The sequence below is a fragment of the Oryctolagus cuniculus genome, chromosome 17 (genome assembly GCF_051225735.1).
Source record: "Oryctolagus cuniculus isolate XC-2025 breed Fujian yellow rabbit chromosome 17, ASM5122573v1, whole genome shotgun sequence".
Classification (NCBI taxonomy): Eukaryota; Metazoa; Chordata; class Mammalia; order Lagomorpha; family Leporidae; genus Oryctolagus; species Oryctolagus cuniculus.
In genome coordinates this window covers 34,278,522-34,306,400 of record NC_142883.1, presented here as the reverse complement: position 1 = coordinate 34,306,400, position 27,879 = coordinate 34,278,522, and the positions used below count along the sequence as shown (strand labels likewise).

The 27,879-nt window shown below is 43.1% G+C and overlaps 2 protein-coding genes across 13 annotated transcripts in view; one reads left to right on the top strand and one right to left on the bottom strand.

The window, feature by feature from the left end:
• TRIM37 (tripartite motif containing 37) overlaps positions 1 to 27,879 on the top strand; it is a 171,610-nt gene that overhangs the window by 133,198 nt on the left and 10,533 nt on the right. For 5 of the 9 annotated variants that reach the window (XM_051824777.3, XM_089317265.1, XM_089317264.1 and 2 more), the window contains 2 exons: positions 1,146 to 1,256; positions 3,080 to 3,158. In XM_051824777.3, the coding sequence (XP_051680737.3) occupies positions 1,146 to 1,256; positions 3,080 to 3,158 (190 nt within the window). Of the gene's footprint in view, positions 1 to 1,145; positions 1,257 to 3,079; positions 3,303 to 3,451; positions 4,332 to 17,025; positions 17,155 to 27,879 lie in introns of those variants that run through there. The other 4 variants (XM_089317266.1, XM_089317267.1, XM_008271206.5 and 1 more) reach the window with 3 other exon arrangements.
• PPM1E (protein phosphatase, Mg2+/Mn2+ dependent 1E) overlaps positions 17,012 to 27,879 on the bottom strand; it is a 189,685-nt gene continuing 178,817 nt past the window's right edge. For 2 of the 4 annotated variants that reach the window (XM_089317269.1, XM_089317270.1), the window contains exon 6: positions 17,626 to 19,961. In XM_089317269.1, coding sequence (XP_089173395.1) covers positions 18,901 to 19,961 — 1,061 coding nt within the window. In that variant the 3' untranslated portion in view covers positions 17,626 to 18,900. Of the gene's footprint in view, positions 19,962 to 27,879 lie in introns of all 4 variants that reach the window. The other 2 variants (XM_051824782.3, XM_051824783.3) reach the window with 2 other exon arrangements.

Below are 27,879 nucleotides of genomic sequence, written 5' to 3'. Positions count from 1 at the left end.
GCAGGCGGTAGCTTTACCCGCTATGCCACAGCGCCAGCCCCAGTGCTTTAATTTTTAAAAAGTTATTTATTTAAAAGGTAGAGTGACAGAGCGGGGGAGACAGAGTAAAGTTTTCTGGAGGCCAGTGTTGGCATAGCTGGTTAAAGACACTGCCTGCAAAAGCTGGCATCCCATATGGGCACCAGTTCCAGTCTTAGCTGCTTGCTCCACTTCTGATCCAGCTCCCTGCTAATGTGCCGGGGAAAACAGTAGAAGATGGCCCAGGTGTTTGGGCCCCTGCCTCCTATGTGGGAGATGTGGATGAAGCTCCTGGCTCCTTGCTTTGGCCTGCTCCACCCCTGGCCATTGTGGCCATCTGAGGAGTGAACTGGCAGGTGGATGAGATATCTCTGTCTCTGCCTCTGACTCTGTAATTCTGACATTCAAATAAATAAATCTTAGAGAGATACTTTCCATTTGCCTGGTTCATTCCACAACTAACCACAACTGCTGGGCTGGGCCAGGACAAAACCAGGAGCCCCAAACTCCACCAGGGTCTCCCATGTGGGTGCAGGGGCCCAAGCGCGTAGGCCATCTTCTTCTGCTTTTCCAGGTACATTAGCAGGGAGCTGGTTTGGAAGCAGAGCAGCTGGGACTTGAACCAGTGCCCATATGGGATAACGGCTTCACAAGTGCTGGCCTAACCCACTGAGCCACAATGCAAGTCCCAGGAGTTCTTTAATTTTTAATGCATTTATATTGTGCATTTTTATATAGTATGTTTATGTTTATTATGTAGCTGATAATTATGTCTACAATGATTTGGGAATCAGGAGTTCCTGTTATGACTGCAGGGAAAAAAAAAATTGATTTGAGGAAAGAAAATCAATGTGGTTTCAACTTAGAGCTTTCAGGTACTGCGGAGAGGGAAAATTTAAACTTTGAGAACAAAAATTAGACCACTGTTTTAAAAAAGTGGTAAGAACTGAGGTTTGCATGATTAGTTGTATCCTTATTTTGTTTGCTTGGTGTTTGATTTGTTAAAATCTTGGTGTTTCATGTCAAATTCAGCAGGATGTTGAGGTTAGTAGATGAGAAGGTTCCCCTTTGCTTTCATTTACACTGGTTTCTTATGAGAAGCATGTTCTTCCCTTCTCTCCTGCTAGGAATGAGTAGCGACAGTGACATTGAATGTGACACTGAGAATGAAGAGCAGGAAGAGCACGCAAGCATGGGTGGATTCAACGACTCTTTCATGGCACAGCCCCCAGATGAAGGTGCAGCACATGGTGTCATTTCACACAGATTAATTAAGGCTGTCGCTGCTGCTTTTTCTTCTTCCTCTGCCACTGCTGCTGTTTCTACTTAGACTCCTTCTGCTCTGCTGCTTTTGCTTCTCCTTGTTCTGCTTCTTTTTAAATTGTTGTCATTTGTGAAACAACATTCTTTGGTTAACCATATGGTGAGTACTAAAAAAACCTGGCGGATAGTGTGTGGCTTCACTAGAACCTCAGGAGTGCTGTGTGCTGGGTGGAGAAGGTGACTACAGCCTGCTTTTCCGTAGCCTTTCACCTGAAACGACGCACAGGAGGATTTTCAGCAGAGGTCATTCGTGGCCTGCAGTGCCTCACTATTTCCTGTCTGGCCCTTTAGAGGAAACATTCACCACGACTGGGGAGGTTTCAGATGTTAGGTGTTCTTACTTTTCAGAGATTTTTCTAGCTTAGTATAAAATAATGTTTTTTTTTTTTAAATAATCTTTTCTGTTTTCTTAGAAATGCATGCAAATTATGGAATCATCAATATTTATTCTCTCCACCCCATCCAAAAAAAGTTGTTAGGAAAGTAACTCCTCAAGAGAAAACCAGTATTGATATTTTATCTTGTTTTCTTCTGGTTTTGTTTGTATTCCTTTTACCCAAATGAAACTGCATTTTGTAGTTTTGTATTGTGCTCTTTTCACTTAAATGCATTTATACTTTATTTAGGATTTCATAAACTTCATTTTTTCATGGAGCTCTGGTATTCTAACATGAATGTGCCATCACCTTTTTAGTGATTTTCTAAAATGCAGATTGAACAATAAAGGGAATACTGTAAGTTAGAGAAATATTCATTGAAAGTTGCCTTAATCATCAAGTTGAGCAGTCCTCTCCAAGATTACTGGAATGACAGATATTGTCAGCTTTCTCATTTGCATACATTCCTGGCATTCTCATTCATTTTTCAGTAAAGAGGCAAGTGTTTGGTGATTTGTTAGTGTTAACACACCTTTTGTAATTGCCTCTGCTTCTGAAGGAAGCATCAAATTTTGGGCTAGTTATTTTGAGTGCTGGTGAGTTTTTATACAGTTTAATTGGCTTTGAGATGCATTTATGCTTACAAAGCCTACCTCTTGCAAGCATACATCATCCTCATCTCTGGTTCCCTTCTTCAGCTGCCCTGCAGGGTTCCCAGGCAGGAGGGTGAGGCAGTCAGTGCCTTTCACCTTGTCCCTGTGGGTGTCTTTTACACATTTTGATTTTTCTTCCTTATGTTCTCTTTGCGTTTGCTTGCATGTGACTCAGATCACAGATTCTCTGAAGGCAGACATTTGTTCCCAGCCCAGCATATCTGTACCACTTAAGAAACACATTGGAGAAGATCATTTAAAGACCAAGAAAGCAAATACTCTTGTTATGTTATCTGCTCTTAAATTTAATAATTTTTGCCGGCGCCGTGGCTCAATAGGCTAATCCTCCACCTTGCGGCGCCGGCACACCGGGTTCTAGTCCCGGTTGGGGCGCCGGATTCTGTCCCGGTTGCCCCTCTTCCAGGCCAGCTCTCTGCTATGGCCAGGGAGTGCAGTGGAGGATGGCCCAGGTGCTTGGGCCCTGCACCCCATGGGAGACCAGGAAAAGCACCTGGCTCCTGGCTCCTGCCAGGATCAGCGCGGTGCGCCGGCTGCAGCGGCGGCCATTGGAGGGTGAACCAACGGCAAAAGGAAGACCTTTCTCTCTGTCTCTCTCTCTCACTGTCCACTCTGCCTGTCAAAAAAAAAAAAAAAAAAAAAAAAAAAAAAAAAAATTTAATAATTTTTTATCTTGTAATTTTTTTGTAGGTACACATTCCAGTTTTCCTGATGGTGAACAAATAGATCCTGAAAATCTCACCTTCAATACTGATGAAAACAATGGAAGGTAATTGCAAAGTCAAGAGAACTGACTTGCAAGCTAGTTTGACCCTGAAATGTGCTGTGGTTGTGCTCAAAACTGTCATCAGTCAGATAATCAGATCTGGTCTTATTTTTTCATCACCCTTACCTGAAAGTAATTCAGAAACTGTTGAAGTAGCTCAATTCTAGTAGAAGATAGTAGTACCCAGGAAGAGATCAACACTGGGGGAGGGGTTCTTTGCAATGTAATAACAGTATAGTCCTCAATTAATTTAGCAAATGAGTGCTTTAACAAAAAGCGGTTGTCTGCTATGACAGAGGCTGATGAACTGCCAGAAGATGTACCCAGAGGCCGGGCACGCACTCAGGGACCCGCTCAGCAGTACTGCTCGTCTGTCTGTGGCTAGATGCTCCATTGTATGTAAATGTATTCCAGTGCGTTTTAGTTACAGTTTATGGTCTCCTTGGGACCTATAGGTTAGTGAATAGAAAAACTACTTATGAATAGATACCTACAGACACTTTACGTGAATAACTGAAGTAACACTAGACTCAATTTACACTTCGGAATGTGTTGACAGAATAACATTTTAATTTATTTTTCTTTTCTTGCTTGCTCAAGTGCAGACACACTTTAATAACATAATATTTCTGTTGTGTGAGTTCTGCAAATATAATTTTAAATGACTTAATATGGATTGGTCATGTCCCTGGTCATGTGGGCACACATAAGATCATTTAAAATGTTTTCATTATTTTCTGCCTCTCAGAATACAAGTGTGGAACAACAAATATTTTAAATCCCTCTTTGTTTTCATTAGTTGACCGTTGACTTCAGTGTCGTTGCATTTAAAGATTCCTGCATATTGCACAGTGGTTTATGTCACAGTGAGATTGTGATAGAAAGTTTCCTGCATACTCAGTTAACTGAAAACAGTTGCCAAACTTCATCATTGTGCTCCTGCATTTGTGTTTAAGCTGCTATATATTTGTGAAAATTATACTGAAAGTTGACTAAGCAACTATTGAAAGAGCATGACTAGCTATATATACCTGTGAGACATCTCTGCTTCTCATATTTTACTTAATGAATAGTGTTCACTTTTCCATGTCTAATGTCATGCTGAATGCTGTGACTCATAGTTTATTTTGTTCAAAATAGTTTGCCTTTTTTGTTAATAAAATGAACCTGAGAAAATATGCCTCTGCAATTTATTAAAAATGGGACCAGAAACCTTTTTGTACTCTTGTATTAGTGGCTGTTTAGCAGTGTGGACAAGATCAAACATTGAGTGTTTTGTTGTGTGGTGAGGGTTCATATCTCATAAGAAGCTTCTATCTCAGTCATTTTAGAATCACAGTCAGCCTCAGAGACCAAAAGATTTCTCCTGTTCCCCAGTGATGCCAAGGATACTGGGGTTTTCTCTCGCCCTTGATGGAACCTGCCAGCCTTGGCTGTGCTAGATTTTTTGAAGCAGTGAGGGAGGGAAGAAGCAAGGGAGCAGAATCAATCGCTCCGCACCGCTTGTCCTACTTTCTTGCACTTCCTGTTCCCTTTTACATTCCCTACTCTTTTTTATTTTTTAGCCTTTCTTCTTTTGCTGAAGGGCACAGTTCTGTCAGCCTTTCTATTGTTATCTTGTTTCAGTATTTAGTGTCTCAAGTTCATTCCTAGAAAATTTTTCTATAGTTTTCCTTAGGCCCGGGGCAGGTGAGGTAGTATAACATTTGGCCACTGCTTGGGTTGCTGGCATCCCATATCAGAGCTGGTTTGAGTCCAGGTCACTCTGTTTCCAATTCAGCTTCTTACTAATGCTCTTGGGAAGGCAGCAGATGGTGGCCCATGTGCTTGGGTCCCTGCCACCCACGTGGGAAATCTGGAGGGAGTTTTGGGCTCCTCCTGGCTTTGTCCTGACCTAGTCTTAGCTGCATGCATTTAAGGAATGAACCAGCACATGGGAGATCTCTGTCTCTTGTCATTCTGCTTTTCAGATAAATAAATCATTTTTAAGATATTTTCTCGAGTCTAAAAATGTCGTTGCAGTGCTTGATTTGTGCATGAGTATGTAGTTTTTGGCCAACTTTGGCCACTGTGTCATTGATTGCTTGAGTAACCTTTGTGATGGATGAGTTGGGCATTGTAGCCATTTAGCAGAGGAACCTGAGCTTCAGGGAAGTAAGTGTGATTCTCTTCAGGCTCAGCATGACTGGCAGGAATGGGCTGAAATTTTGGTCTAATGCTTTTTTCAGTTTATCTCACTTGAACCCAGCACAACATTCTGATCCTTAATAATTAAAACTCTAATGATTGTCCTATTTTTTTAACTTTTGAGATAATTTTAAATGTGCGGAAGAAAGTATGAATCTTTTTTTTTAAAGATTTTATTTATTTACTTGAGAGGTAGAGTTACAGACAGTGAGAGGGAGAGATAGAGAGAAAGGTCTTCTGTGCATTGGTTCACTCCCCAAATGGCCGCAACGGCTGGAGCTGTGCCAATCCAAAGCCAGGAGCCAGGTGCTTCCTCCCGGTCTCCCACGTGGGTGCAGGGGCCCAAGCACTTGGGCCATCTTCTGCTGCCTTCCCAGGCCACAGTGGAGAGCTGGACTGGAAGAGGAGCAACGGGACTAGAACCTGGCGCCCATATGGGATGCCAGCACCGCAGGTGGAGGATTAACCAAGTAAGCCATGGCGCCGGCCCCAGAATGTAAGAATCTTGAGAGTTCTTGTATACCCTTTGTCTAGATTCTAAAAGGGGGCTTAGAAAAATTGACTGAAAAGTGGAATTCAAAGTCAAGTTTATTTTGGTGCAGAACATTTTTGAAAATCCTGAACAATTTTTTATAACATATGTTTTCCAAGAACTAAAATATTTTTTTAAATTGATTTTCATTTTTTTATTTGAAAGACAGATCTCCCATCTTCTAGTTGACTCCCCAAGTGCCTGCAATAGTCAAGGCTGGGACAGGCCAACACTAGGAATCTCCTGAATGGATGACAGAGACTCAGCTACTGGTCCCATCATCTTCTGCCTCTCTTGTTATGCATTAGCAGAAAGCTAGACCAGAAATGTACCTGGAGGCTGGCGCTGTAGCTCACTAGGCTAATCCTCCGCCTTGCGGCGCCGGCACACCGGGTTCTAGTCCCGGTCGGGGCGCCGGATTCTGTCCCGGTTGCCCCTCTTCCAGGCCAGCTCTCTGCTGTGGCCAGGGAGTGCAGTGGAGGATGGCCCAAGTGCTTGGGCCCTGCATCCCATGGGAGACCAGGATAAGTACCTGGCTCCTGCCATCAGATCAGCGCGGTGCGCTGGCATGGCAGCCATTGGAGGGTGAACCAACGGCAAAAGGAAGACCTTTCTCTCTCTCTCTCTCTGTCACTGTCCACTCTGCCTGTTTAAAAAAAAAAAAAAAAAGTGTACCTGGGACTGGAACCAGGTACTCCTATGTGGGATTTGGGTGTCCCAAGCACTATTTTATTTATTTATTTATTTATTTAAGATTATTTATTTGAGAGACAGACTTATAGAGAGAAGAGACAGAGAGAGAGAGGTCTTATATCTGCTGGTTCGCTCCCCAAAAGGCTGCAATGACTGGAGCTGGCCAATCCAAAGCCAGAGGCCTAGAGCTTCTTCTGGGTCTCCCACGTGCGTGCAGAGGCCCAAGAACTTGGACCATATCCCATTGCTTTCCTAGGCCACTAGCAGGTAGCTGGATTGGAAATAGAGCAGCCAGGACTCAAACCAATGCCCAAATGGGATGCTGGTGCCACAGGCGGAGGTTTAACCTACTGTGCCACAGCACTGGCTCCCCAAGAAGCATCTTAACCACTGTGCATGTGTATCCCCCCTCCCCAGGACTTTTTTGAAGGAGCCTTGTATGCGTGTATTTCATCATTTTTTTGCACCAAAATAAACTTACCTTTTAATTCCATTTCCATGAGCTTTTTGAAGTTCTCTTATACTTTTGTTAATTTATATAACCAGACAACCATGATTAAATATTGATTATGGTACTATGAACTGAACTACAGAATTTGTACAGATTTCACCTTTTATTTCACCAGTGTCCTTTTTCTGTGCCAGGATCAAGTCCAGGAGCCTATATTACATTTTGTTTTAATGTTTCTTCCAGTCTATGATAGTTCCTTAGTCTTTCTTGCTTTCGTGACCTTGGTGTTTTTTAAGAAGACTTTATAGAATGTTCCATTTAGGTCCGAAGCTTTTGTACATTAAATTGAGGTTATACTTTATCTGGAAGGCTACCAGAGAGATGGTGTGCTCGTCAGTGCATCACATCAGGGGACGTGATGTTGGTGTTTGTTGCTGGCACTGTCAGCCTTGATTGCAGAGATTGCACAGAACTACCATTTCAGCTAACCTCTTGCCTACTGATTTTAGCACCTACCTTTAGTGATTGCTACTGAAGTGTTCTCTTTTTCTTTTTTTAAAGATTTATGTATTTATTTGAAATTCAGAGTTACACTGAGAGAGGAGAGGCAGAGAGAGAGGTCATCCATCCGATGATTTACTCCCCAATTGGCTGCAACGACTGGAGCTGCACCAATCAGGAGCCAGGAGCTTCTTCCGGGTCTCCCATGTAGGTGCAGGGGCCCAAGGACTTGGGTCATCCTCCACTGCTTTGCCAGGCCATAGCAGAGAGCTGGATCGGAAATGGAGCAGCCGAGACTAGAACTGGCGCCCATATGTGATGCTGGCACTTCAGGCTAGGGCATTAACCTACTGCGCCATAGCGCCGGCCCTCTCTTTTTCATATTTATTTTCATCTACTTGAAAGGCAGAGCAACATAATGAGACAAAGATACCTTCCATCCATTGGTTCATTCCTCAAATGCCCACAATAGCTAGAGCAGGGCTAGGCCAAAGCCAGGAGCTCCAAACTCTAGCTGGATCTCGCATGTGTGTGGCAGAGGCCCAAGTGCTGGAGCCATACTCAGCTGCCTGTCAGGGTGCATCAGCAGGAATGCTGAACCAGACGCTGCTGCTCTGATAGGGAAGTGATTATCTCACTTGGCAAATGAACCCACTGCAATGTTCTAATGATAGTTTCCAGTTCCCTAATTTCTCATATAGTTTTTTTATTGTTATATAAAGAAAAGTTGTTCCATCTTCACATTTATTTCCCAATTTAATTGTGTCAGTATAGGTTAACATTTATTTTACGCTTTGAGTTGTGTTCTAAAGTTGTGATTTGAGGTTGTTGTAATCATTAGAAATTGTAAGTTCATTCCATTGTCCTTTTGATAAATCCCATCCTTAATGGTTGGTTTGTTTACATATTACTTTCTCACAGCAAAACATGCTCCAAGATTACCTTGTATTTTTCCCTACCTAAGCCCTAATAGAATCAACCCCTTCTTGAAGAACCATGGAAACGTATTATTCGTGTTAATACATGCATTTCTGTGTATTTGTTTATGTTTGTAAATCTTTTTTAAGAAAAAATGATGAATCTATATTGTTAGCTGTACCTCCAAACCAGCTAACCCCATAGGCTCATTTTAACCCCCTTTCTTGTCTCTAATGCTTCTTCTAACAGGAGAAACCTGGCTCTAATACATTAGCTGTAATATTTCACTTGTTCAACTTGAATGTAAAAACCAAGTATTTTAGAACTGTTGACCTATGCCCATGAGAAATTTACCACCTAGAATATAGTGCTCTTTGTCTTTTTTGTTCTCATGTCAAAACCCTATCCTGAAGTGATTTAGGTCCTTATATTCAAAATTACATTAGTTCCCTTCTTTCCTATCTTTTTTTTTTTTTTTTTTTTTTTTTTTGACAGGCAGAGTGGACAGTGAGAGAGAGACAGAGAGAAAGGTCTTCCTTTGCCATTGGTTCACCCTCCAATGGCCGCCGCGGCCGGCGCACTGTGGCCGGCGCACCGCGCTGATCCGAAGGCAGGAGCCAGGTGCTTCTCCTGGTCTCCCATGGGATGCAGGGCCCAAGCACTTGGGCCATCCTCCACTGCCTTCCCGGGCCACAGCAGAGAGCTGGCCTGAAAGAGGGGCAACCAGGACAGAATCCGGCGCCCCGACCGGGACTAGAACCTGGTGTGCCAGCGCCGCTAGGCGGAGGATTAGCCTATTGAGCCGCGGCGCCGGCCTCCTATCTTCTTCATTGTGATTACATGATTCATTTATAATACAGCTAGGTTTCATCTGGTTTAGTCTGCGTTCTGTCCTCCCCCACACATCCTGTGTTTTTAATTTACATACATTAAAATGCAATTTTTCTGATACGTAGTTCTGTGGGTTTTGACAGATGTCATGTATCTGCTACCACCACACTACACAGAACATTTCAGTCACCCCCAGTATTCCCTTGTGCTTCCCTCTTCTCCAAGTCCTGGCTGATTTGTTCTTTATTTTTCCCTGTTCCTGAGTCCTTTGTCTAATAAAATTTAGTTAAATTTCATCCATTTTATGTAGATTCATACTTTTTTTTTTCTTTCTGCTGAGTAGTATTCCATTGTATGGATATGTCACAGTTGATTCATTTACCCATTAAAGGCTATTTGGATTGTTTCCTGTTTATGAGCCTTATAAACATCTGTGTTCAGATTTAAGTGTGAGCATAAACTTTGATTCTCTAGGGTCTGTGGGTGGGATGACTGGGTGTGTAACAAAGCAGCCGCTGGCCTCTGTCCCCTGTTGCTAGGAAGCAGACCCCAGAGTCCTTGGAATTTCCCCGGTGACAGGGCTGCTAGTTTATGCTAATAAGCTGGCACTGGCTGGGGGTGCAGAGCTGTCAGTCCAGTTGTGTTCAGCCTCGTTGTGGATGATGCAGTCATGGCCATATGATGCACTCCCAATAAAACTGGTCACTGGCGCTCAGTGCCTGGTCAGCAGAACTCTATATGATTCTAAATCAGTACCAGGAGGTCACTTGTCCTCCTCTCAGACCTCACACCATCTCACTATCTGGCTGGTTTGTATTTCTATCCTTTTATCATAAAAATGTAATCCTAACTAAAGTGCTTTCCTGGGGTCTGTGAGTTGTTTTGGTGAATTTTCAAATCTGAGTGGATGGTGGAAGTCCCACAAATTTGTAGCCAGCTGCTCAAAACTGAGGGTGGTATGGGAACCTGTGAACTTACAGCTGGTGTCTGAGGCGATGGTGTTCTTGTGGAAGACTTTGCCCTAAATCTGACAACTGTCGCCTAACTCCAGAGAGTTGGTGTCAGAACTTATTGCGCTGAATCCTGTGGTAACAATATGCTTAACTTTATAAGGTACGACCAAACTTGACCAAGTGGCGCTGCCATTTTGCATTCCCACCAGCAGCATACCAGAGTTCTAGTTCAGTAGAAGATGGCCCAAGTCCTTGGGCCCCTGCACCCGCATGGGAGATCCGGAAGAAGCTCCTAGTTCCTGCCTTTGGATCGGCCCAGCTTTGGCCATTGCATCCATTTGGGGAGTGAACCAGTAGATGGGAAGACCTCTCTCTCTCTCTGTCTCTCTGTCTCTCTGTCACTCTGCCTTTTAAATAAATAAATCTTAAAAAAAAAAAAACACCACAACTCCCATCTTCTAGTTCACTCTCTAAATACCTTCAACATTTGAAACTTGGCCAGGTCAAAGCTGAGAGCTGGAACTCAGTCTAGGTTTCCCACATGGGTATCAGGAACCCAAGAACTTTAGCCATCACCTGCTGTTTCCATGGCGGTCCACAGTAACAAAGTTGGAGCCAGAAGTGGAGCCAAGACTCAAACCTAGGTGCTCTGAGAGGGGATGCAGCTATCTTTTTATTTTTTTTTAAAGATTTAAAGCCAGGATCTAGGAGCTTCTTCCAGGTCTCCCATGTGGGTAGAGGGGCCCAAGGACTTGGGCCATCTTCCACTGCTTTCCCAGGCCATAGCAGAGAGCTGGATTGGAAGTGGTGCAGCTGGGATTTGAACCAGTGCCCATATGGGATGCTGGCCCTGCAGGTGGCGGCTTTACCTGCTACACCACAGCGCCCACCCTGCAGGTGTCATAGGCCAAATGCTCTGTCAGTGGTTTTTATTATAGCCATCCTAGTAATTGTGTAGTGGTATTTGTTGTGCTAATATTTTGCTGAGAATTTTCACATATTCATGAGGGATATTACTTTGTAATCTTATTACTCTGTCTTCTGTGCCTCTCTTCATTAAAAGTGACCCATCTTAAGAACAATAGATAATCTCTTTGGTAATTTTTATGTCTGAAAGTAGACAGCTCTGCTGCCTAGATCCTATTGTAAAAATTGAATTAATGTAGTTAAGAGTTGTGCTTGGTTTAAGGCTTGCAGTTGTTAGAATTAAACTTAGTAGTTTCAGGTTCCTGTAGTGCCCCATCATGTTTCTGACTGGGAGTACAGTGCCAGAGCAGGTGTCAGCTGACCCTGAGTTTCCGTTGGCTTTGTGTTGTGCATCAGAGAAGGTACCTTCTCTGTGTGTGCTCTTGTTGCTCTCTTGACCTCCTAGAAAGCTTGACTGGAGCTTGCAGTCTTGGGAGTGGATTAAGCTACAGTTTGAGGCACTGTATCCCCACCTGAGGGAGGCAGGAGTGGTCTTCCCAGCTGGTTGTAGGGGCAGTGATACTGCCACCTGGGGTTTGACTTCCCCAGTGCCACAGGGCAGCACTGTGTGTATTTGTGACCCTTGTTCTGTGGCGGGGTTGGAGAGAAAGGGTCTGGCGAGTGTAACCCTCCCACAAGGCTCTGCAGGAGTGGCAACACAGGTGACATGTCTTAGGGTTGTTTCTTCCGAGTCGTGCCTTGTGAGCATCTGTTGTGCAGCAGTAAGAAAAAGACTGCAAAAGTGCAGGCTCTCCCAGGTCGCCTTCTCTACAGGTGCCCAGGGCTTCGCACTGTATTGCTGATCCACACTGCCTTCACCAGTTGTCACTTAGGCTAAACTATGCTTCCACATGTCTGCTTCCAGCTACCTCGGTAAACTGGTGCCGGTGCTCCTCTCTCCTAGGGACCAGACCCCCTCTCAAGTTGGGGCCAGCTGGTTGCTCTGCAACCTCAACTTTCTGTGGTTCAAAAAAAGTCCATTTGTAGTTAATTCAGCTCTTTTTTTTAAAGGAGTGGAAGCAGTGTTTTTCTAGTTCTGTATCTTAGCATGGAAGCTGGAAATAGTGTGTGGTTGTATTTGGTTTTTTAAATATAGTATATATTGTTGAATTAAAAACATGAGTATAATTAATTTTAAAACCACAGTTCAGAAACTGAGCTATTTTCTATATCTAGTTTTTGTTTTTGAAGTTTTAAAGTTGGTAATAGTATAGAAAATTTGAAAAGTGAAAACATCTTCACTTTGGCCTATTCATTTTATTCTTCACATGGTGATATATTTAGATTACCTATTCCCACATCAGCCAATGCATAGTTTCCTAGTCTAGGCTTACAGAAGTCTTAAAATTCTGCCTAAGGGGACTTTACAGCAAATGGTCCCATCAGCCACTCTGTACTTTGATCCATAAATTGAATCGACTGTTCTCTTTTTTAAAGATTTATTTTGTTGAAAGGCATAGGCAGAGAGAGAAAGAGGTCTTCCATTCTCTGGTTCACTCCCTAAATGGCCTCAATGGCCAGAGCTAGGCTGATCTGAAGCCAGGAGCATCTTCTGGGTTTCCCATGTGGGTGCAGGGACCCAAGCACTTGGGCCATCTTCCACTGCTTTCCCAGGCCATAGCAGGGAGCTGAATCAGAAGTGGAGCAGGGGGCCAGTGCTGTGGCATAGTGGGTAAAGCCACTGCCTGCAGTGCCGGCATCCCATATGGGTGCCAGTTCGTGTCCTGGCTGTTCCACTTCTGATCCAGATCTCTGCTGAGGCCTGAGAAAGCTGTGGAAGATCCCACGTGCTTGGGTGCCTGCACCTTGCGTGACAGACTTGGAGAGGCTCCTGACTTCAGGCTTCAGATTGGCCGAGCTCCAGCCATTGCAGCCAGTTGGGGAGTGAACCAACGGATGGAAGACTCTTTTTGCCTCTCCTTCTCTCTCTCTGTAACTCTACCTTTCAAATAAATAAATCTTAAAAAAAAAAAAAGGGGGGGGGGCAGTCGTGACTCGAACCGGTGCCAACACTGGACGCAGCAGCTTCACCCGCTATGCCATAGCACCAGCCCCTGGGCTGCTCTCTTTCTACACTCCTTTCTCGGCTGGCACACTTTCTATTCCTGATCTCCAGAGCTCTGCCCAGAGTCCTGCAGGGCATGTGATCTGTATGTGCTGTGTACATCTGGGGCAAGATGTTCAGTTCGTTTACTTCCCATTCAGCATCATGCAACCTGGTGATCATCTGGTTTAACTGCATGTCCTCATCATCCCCCAACCCCAGCCACCTCACCATTAATGCCGGGCTCAACTGCTTCACTTTGGTTTAACTACAGTTATTCATTTAGAAAATGGTTTCTCCAAATGTGTCACATTCATTCCTGACAGTTTTTTACATGTTTCCCCGGTCCTAAAGCAGCCTCAGCAAAATCAGAACCTGGGGCCGGGTGGGGATGGGGTGGTGGAGATCTCATCTGGAAGAGTCCCTGGCTGGAGAGAAATGCTGCAGTTAGCATCAGAGCCGAGCGAAGCCTGGCTGCTCAAGAGCGAGCGCTTTGTTACTGACCAGTACTGACAGTCTCAGCAAAGAACCTGACCTCCAGGTTATTGATAGGTGGAGCCACGGCCTGTTCCTAAAGCACAGTAGAAGAACATTCTTTGCTGACTGCTGTTAAGGTGACAAATAGCAACTCTGCTATCAAAAAAGGAAATGATTAAACCTTACCTCTCCTGACAGTCTGATAATTTGGTAATTTGGGTAAATATTAAGTTCAAATGATTTTACTGTATATAGAGGTTCACTTCTGTCTTGCTTCAAAATGAGAGGTTTTTCAACTAAGTAAATATTTAAGATTTTTTAAAAGTGTGAATAATACAATAATCAGGATATTCCATTCCTCTCATTTGCTTTAGCAGACCCCTTTAAATATATCATCCCTTTCAAAACTTTTTTTTTCCTTTGCTGTCATGCTAAAGACTGGATGAATTTAGAGAACCAGGAGTTTAAGCTTGTTTTAACTATGTGAAATTATTGTTCAAGGTTTTAATGGTGAGGAAAAGGAGAATAAGAACGCTGTGCATGAGCTTGGTTTACTTGCTTTTCAGGTTCCATTCTGTCCCTGTAGATAACAGCTGTCTTGTTCAACTGGCTTCACTCTGTCCCCTACATTCTCCTGTCTCTGTCTTCTTTTAGTCTCTTTAATAGCAATCCTCCAGACTTTCACCCACAACTTACCTTATTGTTCTTACTGTTCCCTCCTTTCTTCTCATTTGAAATTAAAAGGGCAAAGGCTAAGTGAAAGGGAAAAACTTGAGTGGCTAGAATTGAGGAGTTACCACTTAGTTCTTGGCAGGTCCTTTTTCTCTGGTCTCCGCAATTCCCCCTTTCCCCCAGGTTTGCTAATGGGGAGAAACTTGGGTGAGACTCACTATCTCTTCTGGGTTTCCTGGTGGAAAATAACAATAGGGCAGTACTTAGCAACTTTTCTTTTTAAAATATTCCCACCTATAGCATATCAAGACTACCATCTCGGAACTGTATTGTTTTTTTCAGTTCCTAGAGAATCTGCCCAACTTCTTTCCTTTAAATAAAAAGACGGATGACTAGTAGTTTTAAATTGCTGGGTTTTATTAAGATATTGGCAAAATTTCAATATACTCCTTACCTGAATGAACAATTTTAATAAATAAAATATGAAGGATCACTCATGATTACAGCTGAACTCAAAAGTGAGCTGTAGAGCAGGTCTGTAAATTGATAAATTTACTTGGTAAGAAAGAAATGATTCACTTTATTCGCTTCACTCCAGAGAGAATTCTTTGCAGAGAAATGTCATGAACAAGAGAACACAGCCTGTCTCACCAAAGAGCACCTAGAGTTAGGGTTCACAATGACGTATCTGTGGGTGACCTAACACATCAGTTTATTAGAGGATTTCCTTCTCATATACAACTGCTGTGTCAGTCTGGAGTTTATCTTATTTCATATTTTGTAATTAGCACAATAAATTGTCTTCAAATTAGAAGATAAAAATGCTGGTAGAGGAAGTAGCAGTTATTTTTCAACACAGTCCCATTTATATGGAAAATTAGTCTAATACTGGCAGTATCATATTTTGTTTGAAAAAGAAACTTAAGCTAATCACAGGTCAGAACAAAAAAGCAAATATTTGTCTTTTGTCTCTGAAAACTTCATTTTCAAAGGTGAAAAAAAAAGTTCTTTCTTTCACTAATTTATGATCCAAAGAAAAACTGTCCCAAATTCAGATGTAAACACAACTACAGTATCCCTCTTTATGGCCCTGTATAGTTGAAAATACTCTCTGAGTGAACAAACTCGGCTTAAAAATTAATCGTTTTCTCACAAAGGCTCAGTAAGCTTGTAGTGGGGAAGGAAGTACTTGAACCACAGCATTTTTATCTGTAAACACTGAACTACTTATGCATCGTTTTCAGTCTACTCATTGGATGTCGCACTTCTTACTGGCACATTGTTCCAATCATGGAGTATGGTTGTCATGAAAATGCATGTTGATATGATACCACTATAAATGTGGTCAGAATTAGACTCAGTGTTGACATTGGCATTGTTGATATACTGTCCATGAAAAAGGTGTTACTTTCAAGGAGCCTCCTAGTTAGATACAACAGCAATTTTAATAGTATTAATTCAAGGACAGTGGATGGCACTTCTAGGTAAAGAAAAAGTATATACATACATATGTTTCTACCCATCCTCTTTAGTACAGACCTAAGTAGGAATAATAGCCCCAGTGTCCGGTGCTGTAATGTGGCCTACTGTCAGATATCCCTTAGAAGTACACATCTAGAAAGTGAACAAAGGAAACCTTTAGATTAGGGACTTGCCTCTCTTGAAACTCGCAGTGGATGTACAGGGAGTTTGTAGGAACTTCACTTGGTGACTTGAGAAGCCTGTTTCCCTAACCAGTACTACACTTTCTTGTTGGTGTTTGTTTTTCTATTCCTAATCTAACAAGACTTGTTTAGCAGGCAAACAGATTGATGCAGATCATGTTAAATTGAAAAAGGGGTACTGCCACTCTTTACAGTTTGAGTGTAGAACTTTCACCATCACTAAATTACACAATGAAAAAAGTACAAAACACATTAATTCACAGACTATACCTCAGCATTAACAGTTAATATATACTATATGCTTTATATCTGTCTAATATTTTTTACAATCACCAGATACACCATCGTTAAATACAAGTTACGGAAATGCGTAGATACCATTAGGTAGAGGGTACTTATTGCTTACGTCAGCAAGCAGCAAATAAGGGCACAGGATTTGAATGGAAGGGAACTAAACTACTTTCTATCACCAGTGGCATTAAGATATAACACTGCATTTCACGAAGCACTGCTTTTATATCTAGGTTATAGAACCAGGAGCAGTATATATCAGACCCGTAACCACTACTTTAGTATGTATTGTAGAATTTTAAAGGACTTACCTTACAAACGGTACCTAACTACTCTATAAATATGTGTGTTGTGAACAGATGAATGGTTATTATTTTTACAATATTGGTTTATAACTTGACGACACCAGGACTACTTTGCTTTATTTTCTAGAGAGCTAATGATATGAGAAATGGAGTTAATGCTGCTATGTATGTAGTCAGACCTACAAATCCAGACCCTTAAAGATGGGTCTGTTTGTCTCAGTTTCATCCATCCAGTATTTCCCCAGTGAAAAGCCTATCACCTGCTTTATTCTGATCAAAAACATTGCCAATAGATAACTAGAGAAAATTTTAAAAATATTTTTACTTAGCTAGGCTTTCTAGACTAGAATGTATACCAATATTTCGCTGCCTCTTGTTTTCTTAGATAACTTGATTTGAAACTGGCACTGCACCTGTTGGGTTATTAACACGATCTAGGCTTCAGAAAATGACAGAAGAGTGAGGTCCATGCATGGGGGCAAAGCATCAGAATGGTGAAAAGATCCTAGTATTGCAGTTGGAGCCATGTTTACTCCTTTTCAACCCTGTGTCACAAGACTTGAGAAAAGAAGATATGACTTCAAAATCAAGAATACTGAAAATCTCTACTTTCACCCAAATTTTAAGAAATAAAATCTGTAGAATAATAATCAGATCACTGCTAAAGTGAGGCTATTTTTAAAAATTTATTTTATATAGCTATACTGGCACCTGACATTCTACCATTATCTTTGTCTTTAAAATTTAGGAATTTTAGTCTTCCGTTATGGGTCTAGGGAATGGAGTATAAAGTACTTATGTTGTGCAAAAACATGATTAGGCAGTGGACATTTCTCAGCAAGAACATTTAGTGCATTCTAACAATAAAAACTGATTGCTACAGCAGGGCTCCTCCTGTCTGTTGCCATGGCTGGTCCTTGTGACTAGGAGAGGGTTGCATGGAGAATCAAAGGCTGCTTCACGGAATGAATCTAATAATTAGGGGTTTTTTTGTATTGTTTTGTTTTTGTTGCCTTTACAGTTAAAGGTAAGCGTTTGGACTGAAACTGTAGAAATGGCAAAAAGTGGATGATTAAAGAATATGAAAAGTAACTCAGTGTTGAAATGAGCACACATCCCTGTGCGTCTGAAGCTGCAGTGGCAGGAGACCTGGTGCACGCTGCAGTTACAGCTTCCCAGACCTGGCTCCCTCATCCATGTTCTCCCTTGCACTTGGCCTCTGGGCTCACTGTAGGGCAGGACTTTCAGCCTTCCTCATACTGATTACTTCATTCCCTTAGGGGAAATAACTTTAGAAAAGTTACATATAGAATTTTTCATTGTCCAAAAGCACTTTCTATTCTATCGTAGTGCATCTCTTTGCTGCCTGGGAACTTCTTTTTTTTTCTAAAAGGCAAAAAATTGGGAAATGCTATTTGGGTTTCTTTTTAAATGACAGTTTGATTCTAGTATATTTGTACCTGACATCATCTCCATTAAACCACTCTTATTCCTGAGATGAAGGTACAGTGAAAAATATAATACTATAGATGGAAACCAGCTGATAGCAGTCTCCTAAAATGATAAATAATAAAAATTCCACCAAAAGCACCATAACTCATTATGAAACTCCCACATAACTACAGCCCTAGGAAATATTTTTCAATTCAAAAAATGTTCATAGTTAAATCTTTTTAAGTTACGGGAAAAAATTTTTTTTGACTATATGCGGCCTTGTGAGTCTGAGCATGTGACATGTTTACACCGGTTTTCTACTTCATTACCAGTAAAACTCATATGGCTTTTAGTCTTTCACCTACTTAAAGTGGGCAAATGTTTTCTAGATGGTCCCCAGGATTTTAAGGAACATTTCCCAACTAAATATAATTCTGCATTAAGTTTTCCACAGATAAAATATTAGGCACATCAGATCAGATTCACCTGCATTGAGATTTCAACATTATATATCTTGACTGAAACAACTAACTCCCAAGCTTCCACTAGTGACGTGAAGAGGTGGTGGGAGGGGCTGCATGTAGGTGTGGAGGCACAACACAGAGACCAGTTGTATCATTTTGCTAAGTGAAACTGCCAATACTTTTTGCTAGATTGAAAATACTGTACCTTTTAGTGTCTTAGAGATCTATTTACACTTAAGAATTGAGCCATCCATCAATTCATAATGAAGCATGTATGTTTTAGAAATGCCTATTTTGTTTCTATTCTGATAGTGGTGTTTCTAGTGGTGGGGGAGCACTAGCTAGCCTACTTTAAAGAAAAATTACATTTTATGGCTCCAGGAAAGATCGGGGTATGGAATATCGTTATTCTTTTCAACCTTCCTCATCATGTCTTCACTGTGCCTTTTCCAACTGTTTTGCCTCCATGGCAGAGAACTTCTTAACACTCTATTTTTCTTCCCACTTCGAATGAGTGAGGACAAGCTAGAGCCTATTTTATGGGAAGGCTCTCGAGCAGAGAGAAATGAATAAAACTTTGTGATAAACCTGAATCCATGCTGCCTCTTTGGGTAGTGGTGGTGTGAACGATACAATCTAGAAAATCTTTTTCCTGGGGATTTGAATTGTTCACTTTCAAACCCAGAACAGATAGGAGAAAAGCTCTCCATTCTATTTATCTGCTGCCCTGTTGAGCCCAAATTAAAAGAAGCGGGAAACACTCCAGCACCACTCCATTCAGGCAGTGATGAATGAATTGATTTTTCCTCCATCATTAGCTCACGATTAACATTGGCTTCCTTTGGTACACCAGGACAGAACATCTCAACTGGTGGCAAAAACTGGGCACTGCGAGGTTTGCTTGCTTCTATCTGTGTGAGATCTAGGTAGCCTGGATCTTCCAGCACGTTGATTTGGGACCCTGGGCTCAGGCTGGTTCTATCAGTGAATGAATCCACACGCCCATCATAGCCTAGATCTGCTGGTGCTGAGCACTGGTGCTGAGGCCAAGGGCGTTTGCATTCTCCATGATTCTCCTTATCATCCCCACCATCTTCTTGCCCTCCTTGAAAAGAGTTCTCTGTCCAATCTGATTCCTCACTAACATTTACCGCTTTGTTCATGTCCCTCAGGAATACCACAATAACAGTGATGTTATCACTTGACCCAGCATCACGAGCTGATGCCACTAACTTGTGGGCAACCATGCTGCTGTCTCCGTTATTCTCTTTCAAGTGGTCAGACACAACTTTCACTGCCTCATCGGGATTCACAGTGTCATAGAAGCCATCACAGGCCAGAATGAGGTAGTCTTCGGTCCCATCCAAAACAGTAGAGGCAGAATCAGCATCCCCACATATATATGGCTTATGTTCAGCATCTCCTGTGGGAATTAGAAAGGTGATACATCAGAAGTCAGACTTTGGTTTACCTTGTGTGCTAAGAATGTTTATGTCCAACGCTGTGACTGATAATTACTGGATTGTGAACTAAATTTAATGGGAAGGATTTTAGAGGAACTGGCGTTTTGGTGCAGTAGGTTAAGCCGCTGCTTGCAATGCCAACATCCCATATGAGTATCAGTTCAAGTCCCAGCTGCTCCATTTCCAACCCAGCTTTCTGCTAATGTTTCTGGGAAAGTTCTTGGGCCTCTGTCACTCATGCAGGAGAATGCATGGAGTTCCAGGCTCATGCCTAGCTATTGTGGCCAGCTGGAGAGAGAACCAGCAGATGGAAGATCTCTCTGGCTCGCTTACTCTTGCTCTCTTCTTCCCTGTCACCTGCCTTTCAAATAAGTAAGTAAATAAACCTTTATTTTAAAATCATTCTAGATAAAATAGTAGAGTTCTGTAGAAATCAGGTGCTCTGTATGCTTTTCTCCCACTTAATTGCCAGTTTTTTTTTTTAAGATTTATTTATTTATTTATTTTTATTTTTTGACAGGCAGAGTGGACAGTGAGAGAGAGAGACAGAGAGAAAGGTCTTCCTTTGCCGTTGGTTCACCCTCCAATGGCCGCCACGGCCGGCGCGCTGCGGTCGGCTCACCACGCTGATCCGATGGCAGGAGCCAGGAGCCAGGTGCTTTTCCTGGTCTCCCATGGGGTGCAGGGCCCAAGCACCTGGGCCATCCTCCACTGCCTTCCCTGGCCACAGCAGAGAGCTGGCCTGGAAGAGGGGCAACCGGGACAGAATCCGGCGCCCCGACCGGGACTAGAACCCGGTGTGCCGGCGCAGCAAGGTGGAGGATTAGCCTAGTGAGCCGCGGCGCCAGCCATGATTTATTGATTCACTTGAAAGAATTAGAGGCCAAGCAGAGAGAGAGAAAAAGTCTTCCATCCACTGGTTTACTCCCTAAATGGCTGCAATGGCTGGAGCTGAGCCAATCTGAAACCAGGAGCCAGGAGCTGCTTCCAAGTCTTCCACGCGAGTGCAGAGGCCCAAGGACTTGGGCCATCTTCTACTGCTTTCCAGGCCACAGCAGAGAGCTGGATCAGAAGTATAGCAGCTGGGACTCAAACCAGTGCCCATGTGGGATGCTGGCGCTACAGGTGGTGGCTTTACCCGCTATGCCACTGGCCCCTCCCTGTCACTTTAGAAAATAAAAAGTCAGACTTCCTCAAGCCAGGGAAAGGCCATGTGGCTAATCTAAGGCCTCACACAAGGGAACTCGAATGAAGTCTCTGGGTTTCCTGGTTCACTTGGCTCTGCTTTTTTCATGCTGCTTTACACAGAAAATATATGACCGTTTTTCTTTTGTTTTCAGATACTACCACATTCTTTTTTCTTTTTTCCTATCTCTGATCATCACTCTCCTCTTCTGTCTTTATTGTTACTGCTCATACCTCTGCTATTAATAACTAGAAACCGTAGGGCCCTCCTGGGCCTTTATTTTTCTTTCTTTCTTTCCTTTCTTAGTTCATCAACTCACAGAATATTTGAGCTGTGCCTTGAAGAGTAAGTTGTCACTAAATAGGGAAGGCCCCTGAGTTGAGGAAACAGCATGGAGGCAATATTAGTTGGTAATACATTGTACAGCATAGTGTGCCTGCAGTAGAGAGAGATGGGAGATCTAAGCTAGGTTGTTGTCACCAAACTACTAAGATAGTTGATCATCAATACACATTTGGAACTTGGAGATCCAGAGCACTTCCACATCCACATATTATTTGCATATATTCATAGTTTTCCTTTAGATAGTCACAGGTGGCTTATCACTCTAAGGAATGTTCTGTCACTTCTATACACACACAGAACTGAGCAATAATTTTTAGAGTAGTGTTCTGTAAGTTATCATTGAATAGTAGTTAAACTCCAGATATTTACATATTTACAAGTGCCTTGTCATTTGTAAGGTAGGGGTTAAGGAAGCCAGCACTGGAATCAGACTGCCTGGATCCAAACCCTAGCTTTCTACTTGTTACCTACATAATTTTCATAAATAACTTCTATGCACTGCACTAAAACTGCTGTTTTTGACTAGGGGAAGATAATCTGAAGATAAATCACCTGGCACTGTATTTACTGTTTCTGGTGTCTGTTATAGGTGCTCTTCTACATTTCACATCCCTTTTGAATCTATAAACAGACCCAGAAAGCTTAGTAAGAAGCCTTTGGATAACTCTTAATACAGCCAATGTGGGCAACATAATTACCTGGATTAGTGTATCCATAGGGTTTTTTTTTACAAAAAAAAAAAAAAAAACTAGTTTTTTTCTTTTCTTTTTAATTTTTATTTTTTGACAGGCAGAGTGGACAGTGAGAGAGAGAGACAGAGAGAAAGGTCTTCCTTTGCCGTTGGTTCACCCTCCAATGGCCGCCGCGGCCGGCGCGCTGCGGCCGGCGCACCGCGCTGATCCGATGGCAGGAGCCAGGAGCCAGGTGCTTTTCCTGGTCTCCCATGGGGTGCAGGGCCCAAGCACCTGGGCCATCCTCCACTGCACTCCCTGGCCACAGCAGAGAGCTGGCCTGGAAGAGGGGCAACCGGGACAGAATCCGGTGCCCCGACCGGGACTAGAACCCGGTGTGCTGGCGCCGCTAGGCGGAGGATTAGCCTAGTGAGCCACGGCGCCGGCCAAAAACCTAGTTTTTTGATCCTACCTATATATGTTCAACTATTCTCAAACGTGTAGCCCTCTCATCTTTCTCATATTTAGCCTCTTCAGAGTTGCAGAGAGAAGTAGAGACAGGGAGAGGGTCTTCCATCTGCTGGTTCATTCCCCAAATGGCTGCAATGACCAGGGATGGGCCAGGCCAAAGCCAGGAACCAGGAGCTCCTTCCGGGTCTTCCCTGTGGGTGCTGAGGCCGAAGCACTTGCCATCCTCTGCTGCTTTCCCAGGCCATAGCAGAGAGCTGGATAGGAAGTGGAGCAGCTGGGACTCAAACTGGCGCCCATATGGGATGCTGGCAATGCAGGCTGGGACCTTAACCCACTGCACCACAGTGCCGGCCCCAATTCATATTTCTAATAGTACTCAAAACCCTGCTGGTTTTGATTCCATCAACTTCACTTGTATAGTACAATGCCTCCAATAAGAGCAAATTATAACTCCAAGTCCTGAGATTTGATGACCTCCACCAATCCATTTTGTAAATTTCCCCATTCCATACTCTACCTGACCATATTATCATCATTATTTTCCAAATTCCATCTCTAAAAATAAATGTGATCTGAGTCATGCTGTTCCAACAAATCTTGTCTTAGTGCTTCAATTAAAAGACTACTGCAACTGTTCATTTGGAACAGGACATACAAGGACTTGCACAGAGAAAACACTCCCAGAATTCTGGCTTTTCACCTGCTCTACTTCTGGGGCTCAAATTCATGACATTTCGCCTCTAAATTTGGGAGGAGGGCATGAATACCCATTTCCTGGCAACCTCCTTTAGTTTTTAACCTCCTCTTCCCATATGCTAGAAACACATCATGCCTCTGTCAGCTTTGGATCAAAAATCTGAAGGGCTCATGGAGAGAAGCAGTCGCAAAGCTTCTCATTTTTAAAGCATTATGAGTATTATTTTTTCCTAAGTAGAACTGGATGCTGCTCAGGAATCTCTTTTCTTGCCCCTACTTGAACCACCACAAGGGTCCTTCAGAAAGCTCATGGAGGAGGCCAGCCCTCTGCTGTGGCCAGGGAGTGCAGTGGAGGATGGCCCAGGTGCTTGGGCCCTGCACCCCATGGGGAGACCAGGAAAAGCACCTGGCTCCTGGCTCCTGCCATCGGATCAGCGTGGTGTGCCGGCCGCGGCGGCCATTGGAGAGTGAACCAACGGCAAAAGGAAGACCTTTCTCTCTGTCTCTCTCTCTCACTATCCACTCTGCCTGTCAAAAAAAAAAAAAAAAGAAAGAAAGCTCATGGAGGGAGCTGGTATTGTGGCACAGTGAGCTAACCTACCGTCACCTGCCACAACAGCCTCCGGTATCAGAGCACCAGTTCCAGTCCTTGCTCCCTTCCAGTCTGGCTCCTGCTAATGTGCCTGGGGAGGAAAGCAGCGAAGATGGCCCAAGTGCTTGGCTCCTGCCACCCATGTGGAAGATCTGGGTGGAACTTTTGCCTCCTGGCTTTGGCCTAGACCAGCCCCAAATGTGCAGCCATTTGGAGAGTGAACCTGTCGATGGAGGATATTCTCACTCTCTGTCTTTTGAATACATAAATAAATCTTTAAGTTCATGGAAAATGGAATTAAGAGTATATTTTGACCCCAAATTGAATAATTTGCATAATTTTTTCATGATACAGGTTTTTCATAAACTTTTGGAAAATCCTCATCTGCAGAGATTTCAAAAAGATTTTGCACCAAAACATTTTTTAAAAGAGATTTATTTGAGGTCGGGGCGCTGGATTCTGTCCCGGTTGTCCCTCTTCCAGGCCAGCTCTCTGCTGTGGCCCAGGAGTGCAGTGAGGATGGCCCAAGTCCTTGGGCCCTGCACCCCATGGGAGACCAGGATAAGCACCTGGCTCCTGCCTTCGGATAGGCGTGGTTTGCTGGCCGCAGCACGCTGGCCACGGCGGCCATTGGAGGGTGAACCAACGGCAAAAGGAAGACCTTTCTCTCTCTCTCTCTCACTGTCCACTCTGCCTGTTAAAAAAAAAGAGAGAGATTTATTTGAAAGACAGAGTTACAGAGAGGGAGTGAAATTGGTAGAGAGCGAGAACTTCCATCCACTGGTTTACTCGCCAAATGGCCACAGGGCTGGGCCAGGGTGAAGCCAGCAGCAGGCACTTCATCCAGGTCTCCCACATACGTGCAGGAGCCCAAGCACTTGGGCCATCATATTCAGTTGCTTTCCCAGGCATATTAGCAGTAAGCTGGATCAGAAGTAGAGCAGCCACAGCTTGAACCAGCGCCTAAATGGGATGCTGGCATTGCAGGCAGTGGCACTGTGCCACAGTGCTGGCTCCAAAATTAAAATTTTTTGATTCCATTCTCCATGAACTTTCTGAACTACCCTTATATTTTATCCCATGAGTTTTCCAAATAATTATATTTGTCAGCCCCCTCATTCAATGAGCTATTTGATTTCCCATTCCAAAGAAAATTAAGTTTATCAGGCTTGAGCTTTATCAATTCCTACCGCCCTCCCCCAACCTTTTTTTTTTTTTATTAAGATTTATCTATTTATTTGAAAGGTAGTGTGACAGAGAGGAAGAGACAGAGCTCTTCATCTACAGGTTCACTCCCCAAATACCCTTGACAACTGGGCTGGACCAGGCCAAAGCCAGGAACAAGGTGCTCCATCTGGGTCTCCCATGTGGGTAGCAAGGACTCAAGTATTGGAGCCATCATCTACTGCCTCCCAGGTGCATCAACAGGGAGCTGGCACTGTGGCGTAGCGGGTAAAAGCAGCCACCTGCAGTGCCGGCATCCCATATGGACACTGAAGACCCAGAAGAAGCTCCTAACTCCTCGCTTTGGATTGACCCAGCTCCATCCATTGCAGCCATTTGGGGAGTGAACCAGCAGATAAAGTCCTCTCTCTCCCTCTCCCTCCCTCCCTCTCTAATTCTGCCTTTCAAATAAACAAACAAATCTTAAAGAAAAAAAAAAGAAATGGAGAAGCTGGTATTTCAACTGGAATTCTGATATGGAATGTGGCCTGCTCCATTTGTTTTTCAGTGTGTAGAGATTCACCTATATCACCTACCATCTTCTCATCGTAGGAGATACCCTTCCCCTTCTCCGAGCTAACCTATGCTGTTGATCCTTTCTCCCTAAGTGTCCAGCTTTCCTACTTTCATTTTCAACTTCTCTGTTTTCTGTCTCCTCTTCACTACAAACATACTCCAATCTAAAGTCTTGTCTCCTAAAAATAGAAATAATAAAATCAGCCCTGTCCTAAATCAGCTTTTTCTTCAAGCCACCACACTTTTTCCTTTCTCCCTTCACCATCAAACTGCTCAAGAAACTAAATGTAAATTTGCTCCTTTTTATTATTTCCTATTCTCCCTCACCTGTTTTTTGTAATCTGATCAGCTTTTCTATCTTTCAGTCTAAAACATGTCTCTTAGATGTCACCAATCATCTACTTTTAAAATCCCATAGTTTTTTTTTAAGTCACTTCTCATTTGACCTCTGCAGCATCTGAGCCTGTTGACTACTTTCCTGTCTCAAAGCCCTATCTCCCTCACCATTTCTAACACCTCAGTTTTCTATCTCTCATCACTTATTCGTTTTAAGACTCCTTTACATTTAATAATAGTACAAAACAACCATTGTGTGCCAAGACACTGCCAGGCATAGTTCAAAGTCCAGTGGGTGTGTTACACCATTTAGTACTTAAAAAGTTCCATGAGGCAGGTACTGTTACTCCCATTTACAAAGGAGCAAATATCACAGAGAAGCAAAGTTTCCCAAGACCCACAGTGCCACAGTGGCAGAGCCAAGATGCAAACCCAAAGAGTCTAACTCCACTGTGTTATTCCATCTGCAATAGTAAGTCTCCTCTTGGCCTCCAGACTACATATTTTTCCTGGGCAATGTCATCTATTCTGTAGTTTCAGCTACTACAGAAATACACCACTTCACAATGTGCTGGTAGCATCACTGCACTGCATGAATGTACCCCTCACGTCACAATGTGCTGATGCCACTATGAAAATGGAATGAATCCCCAGATTTTTATCTCCAATCCAGAGTTCTCAACTGAACTGTAGGACTGTACTCCCAACTGTACAGAAATTCTCTTCTGATATCCCACAGGTGCTTAGAATATGAAATATGTCTAACCTGAATTCATTGTTATGTTGTCCTGTCGCCAAAATGTTTATTACAAATGCTTTATCATCTTTGCATTCACAAGTCAGAAACCTGGGGGTTAGCTTTCCTCTTCCCTTTAACCTATCGTGTTTGTCTCATCAGTTTATACCCTCCTTCATGTCCCTTTTCAGCTGTCCTCACATCTGTCACAACCCTACCAACAGCCTTCTGAATGATCTCCCCACCAGGCTCTTTTTCAGTCCATCTTCCATTCCAGCCCTGTATGTGTATCTGAGCTGTGACCCCTCCGCCTCTCACCTGGTACAGTTCAGACCACTCAGCCTCGTATTTAATGCCCTTCACAATCTGACACCAACACTTCAAATCTCTACCACTCCCACCCTTTGCTTCAAGCATCCTAGATTCGTTGCCACTCCTGAAACATGCAGTGCCCTTTCAAACCCCACCTATATGTCCTTTGCTGTGCTGGGATTTCCTTCTCTAAACACTGTCCTCCACGTCCAATTCAACTTCTGTGCAGTATCCCTTAAACTATCACTTATTCAAGGACATTCCTCTCCTGCTTTGATTGCCTCTTGTGTTACATTTTTAGAAAAAATGGAAAGTATTTAATAAATTGGTTCAACGAAACCCCTCCATCCTCTGATAGACAGGTAAGACCAAGAAGGGGAAGTCTTTGGCTAGAGGTGTCAAAATAATTCTATATGGGGTATATTTCAGAAATGATATTTTCTCCTTTTTGGCCCTATTCAAGTTCTAATAACTCCCTCAGTCTTGGGTAAAGCCAGCTCTCAATTTTTCAGAAGGTATCTGAAGAATCTTTTAGCTGTATTTCGCTTTCAGCCTTCTACTGCTCAGATTCGGGCCACTTTACAGTTTGCCAGAACTTTCCCCAGGAGTAAAAGGAACTGAAATCACTGGTGAAACTAAATCAGTCCTACAAGATTTTCTTAATATTCTGGATGTTTTGGCAATAAAAAGTTAAATTTGAGGGTTAGATGTGAACTCTTTCTCTTAAATCTGTGTCTAATACATTTCTTCAGGGATTAAGATTTGTAATTTTGGGGGCCGGTGCTGTGGTGTG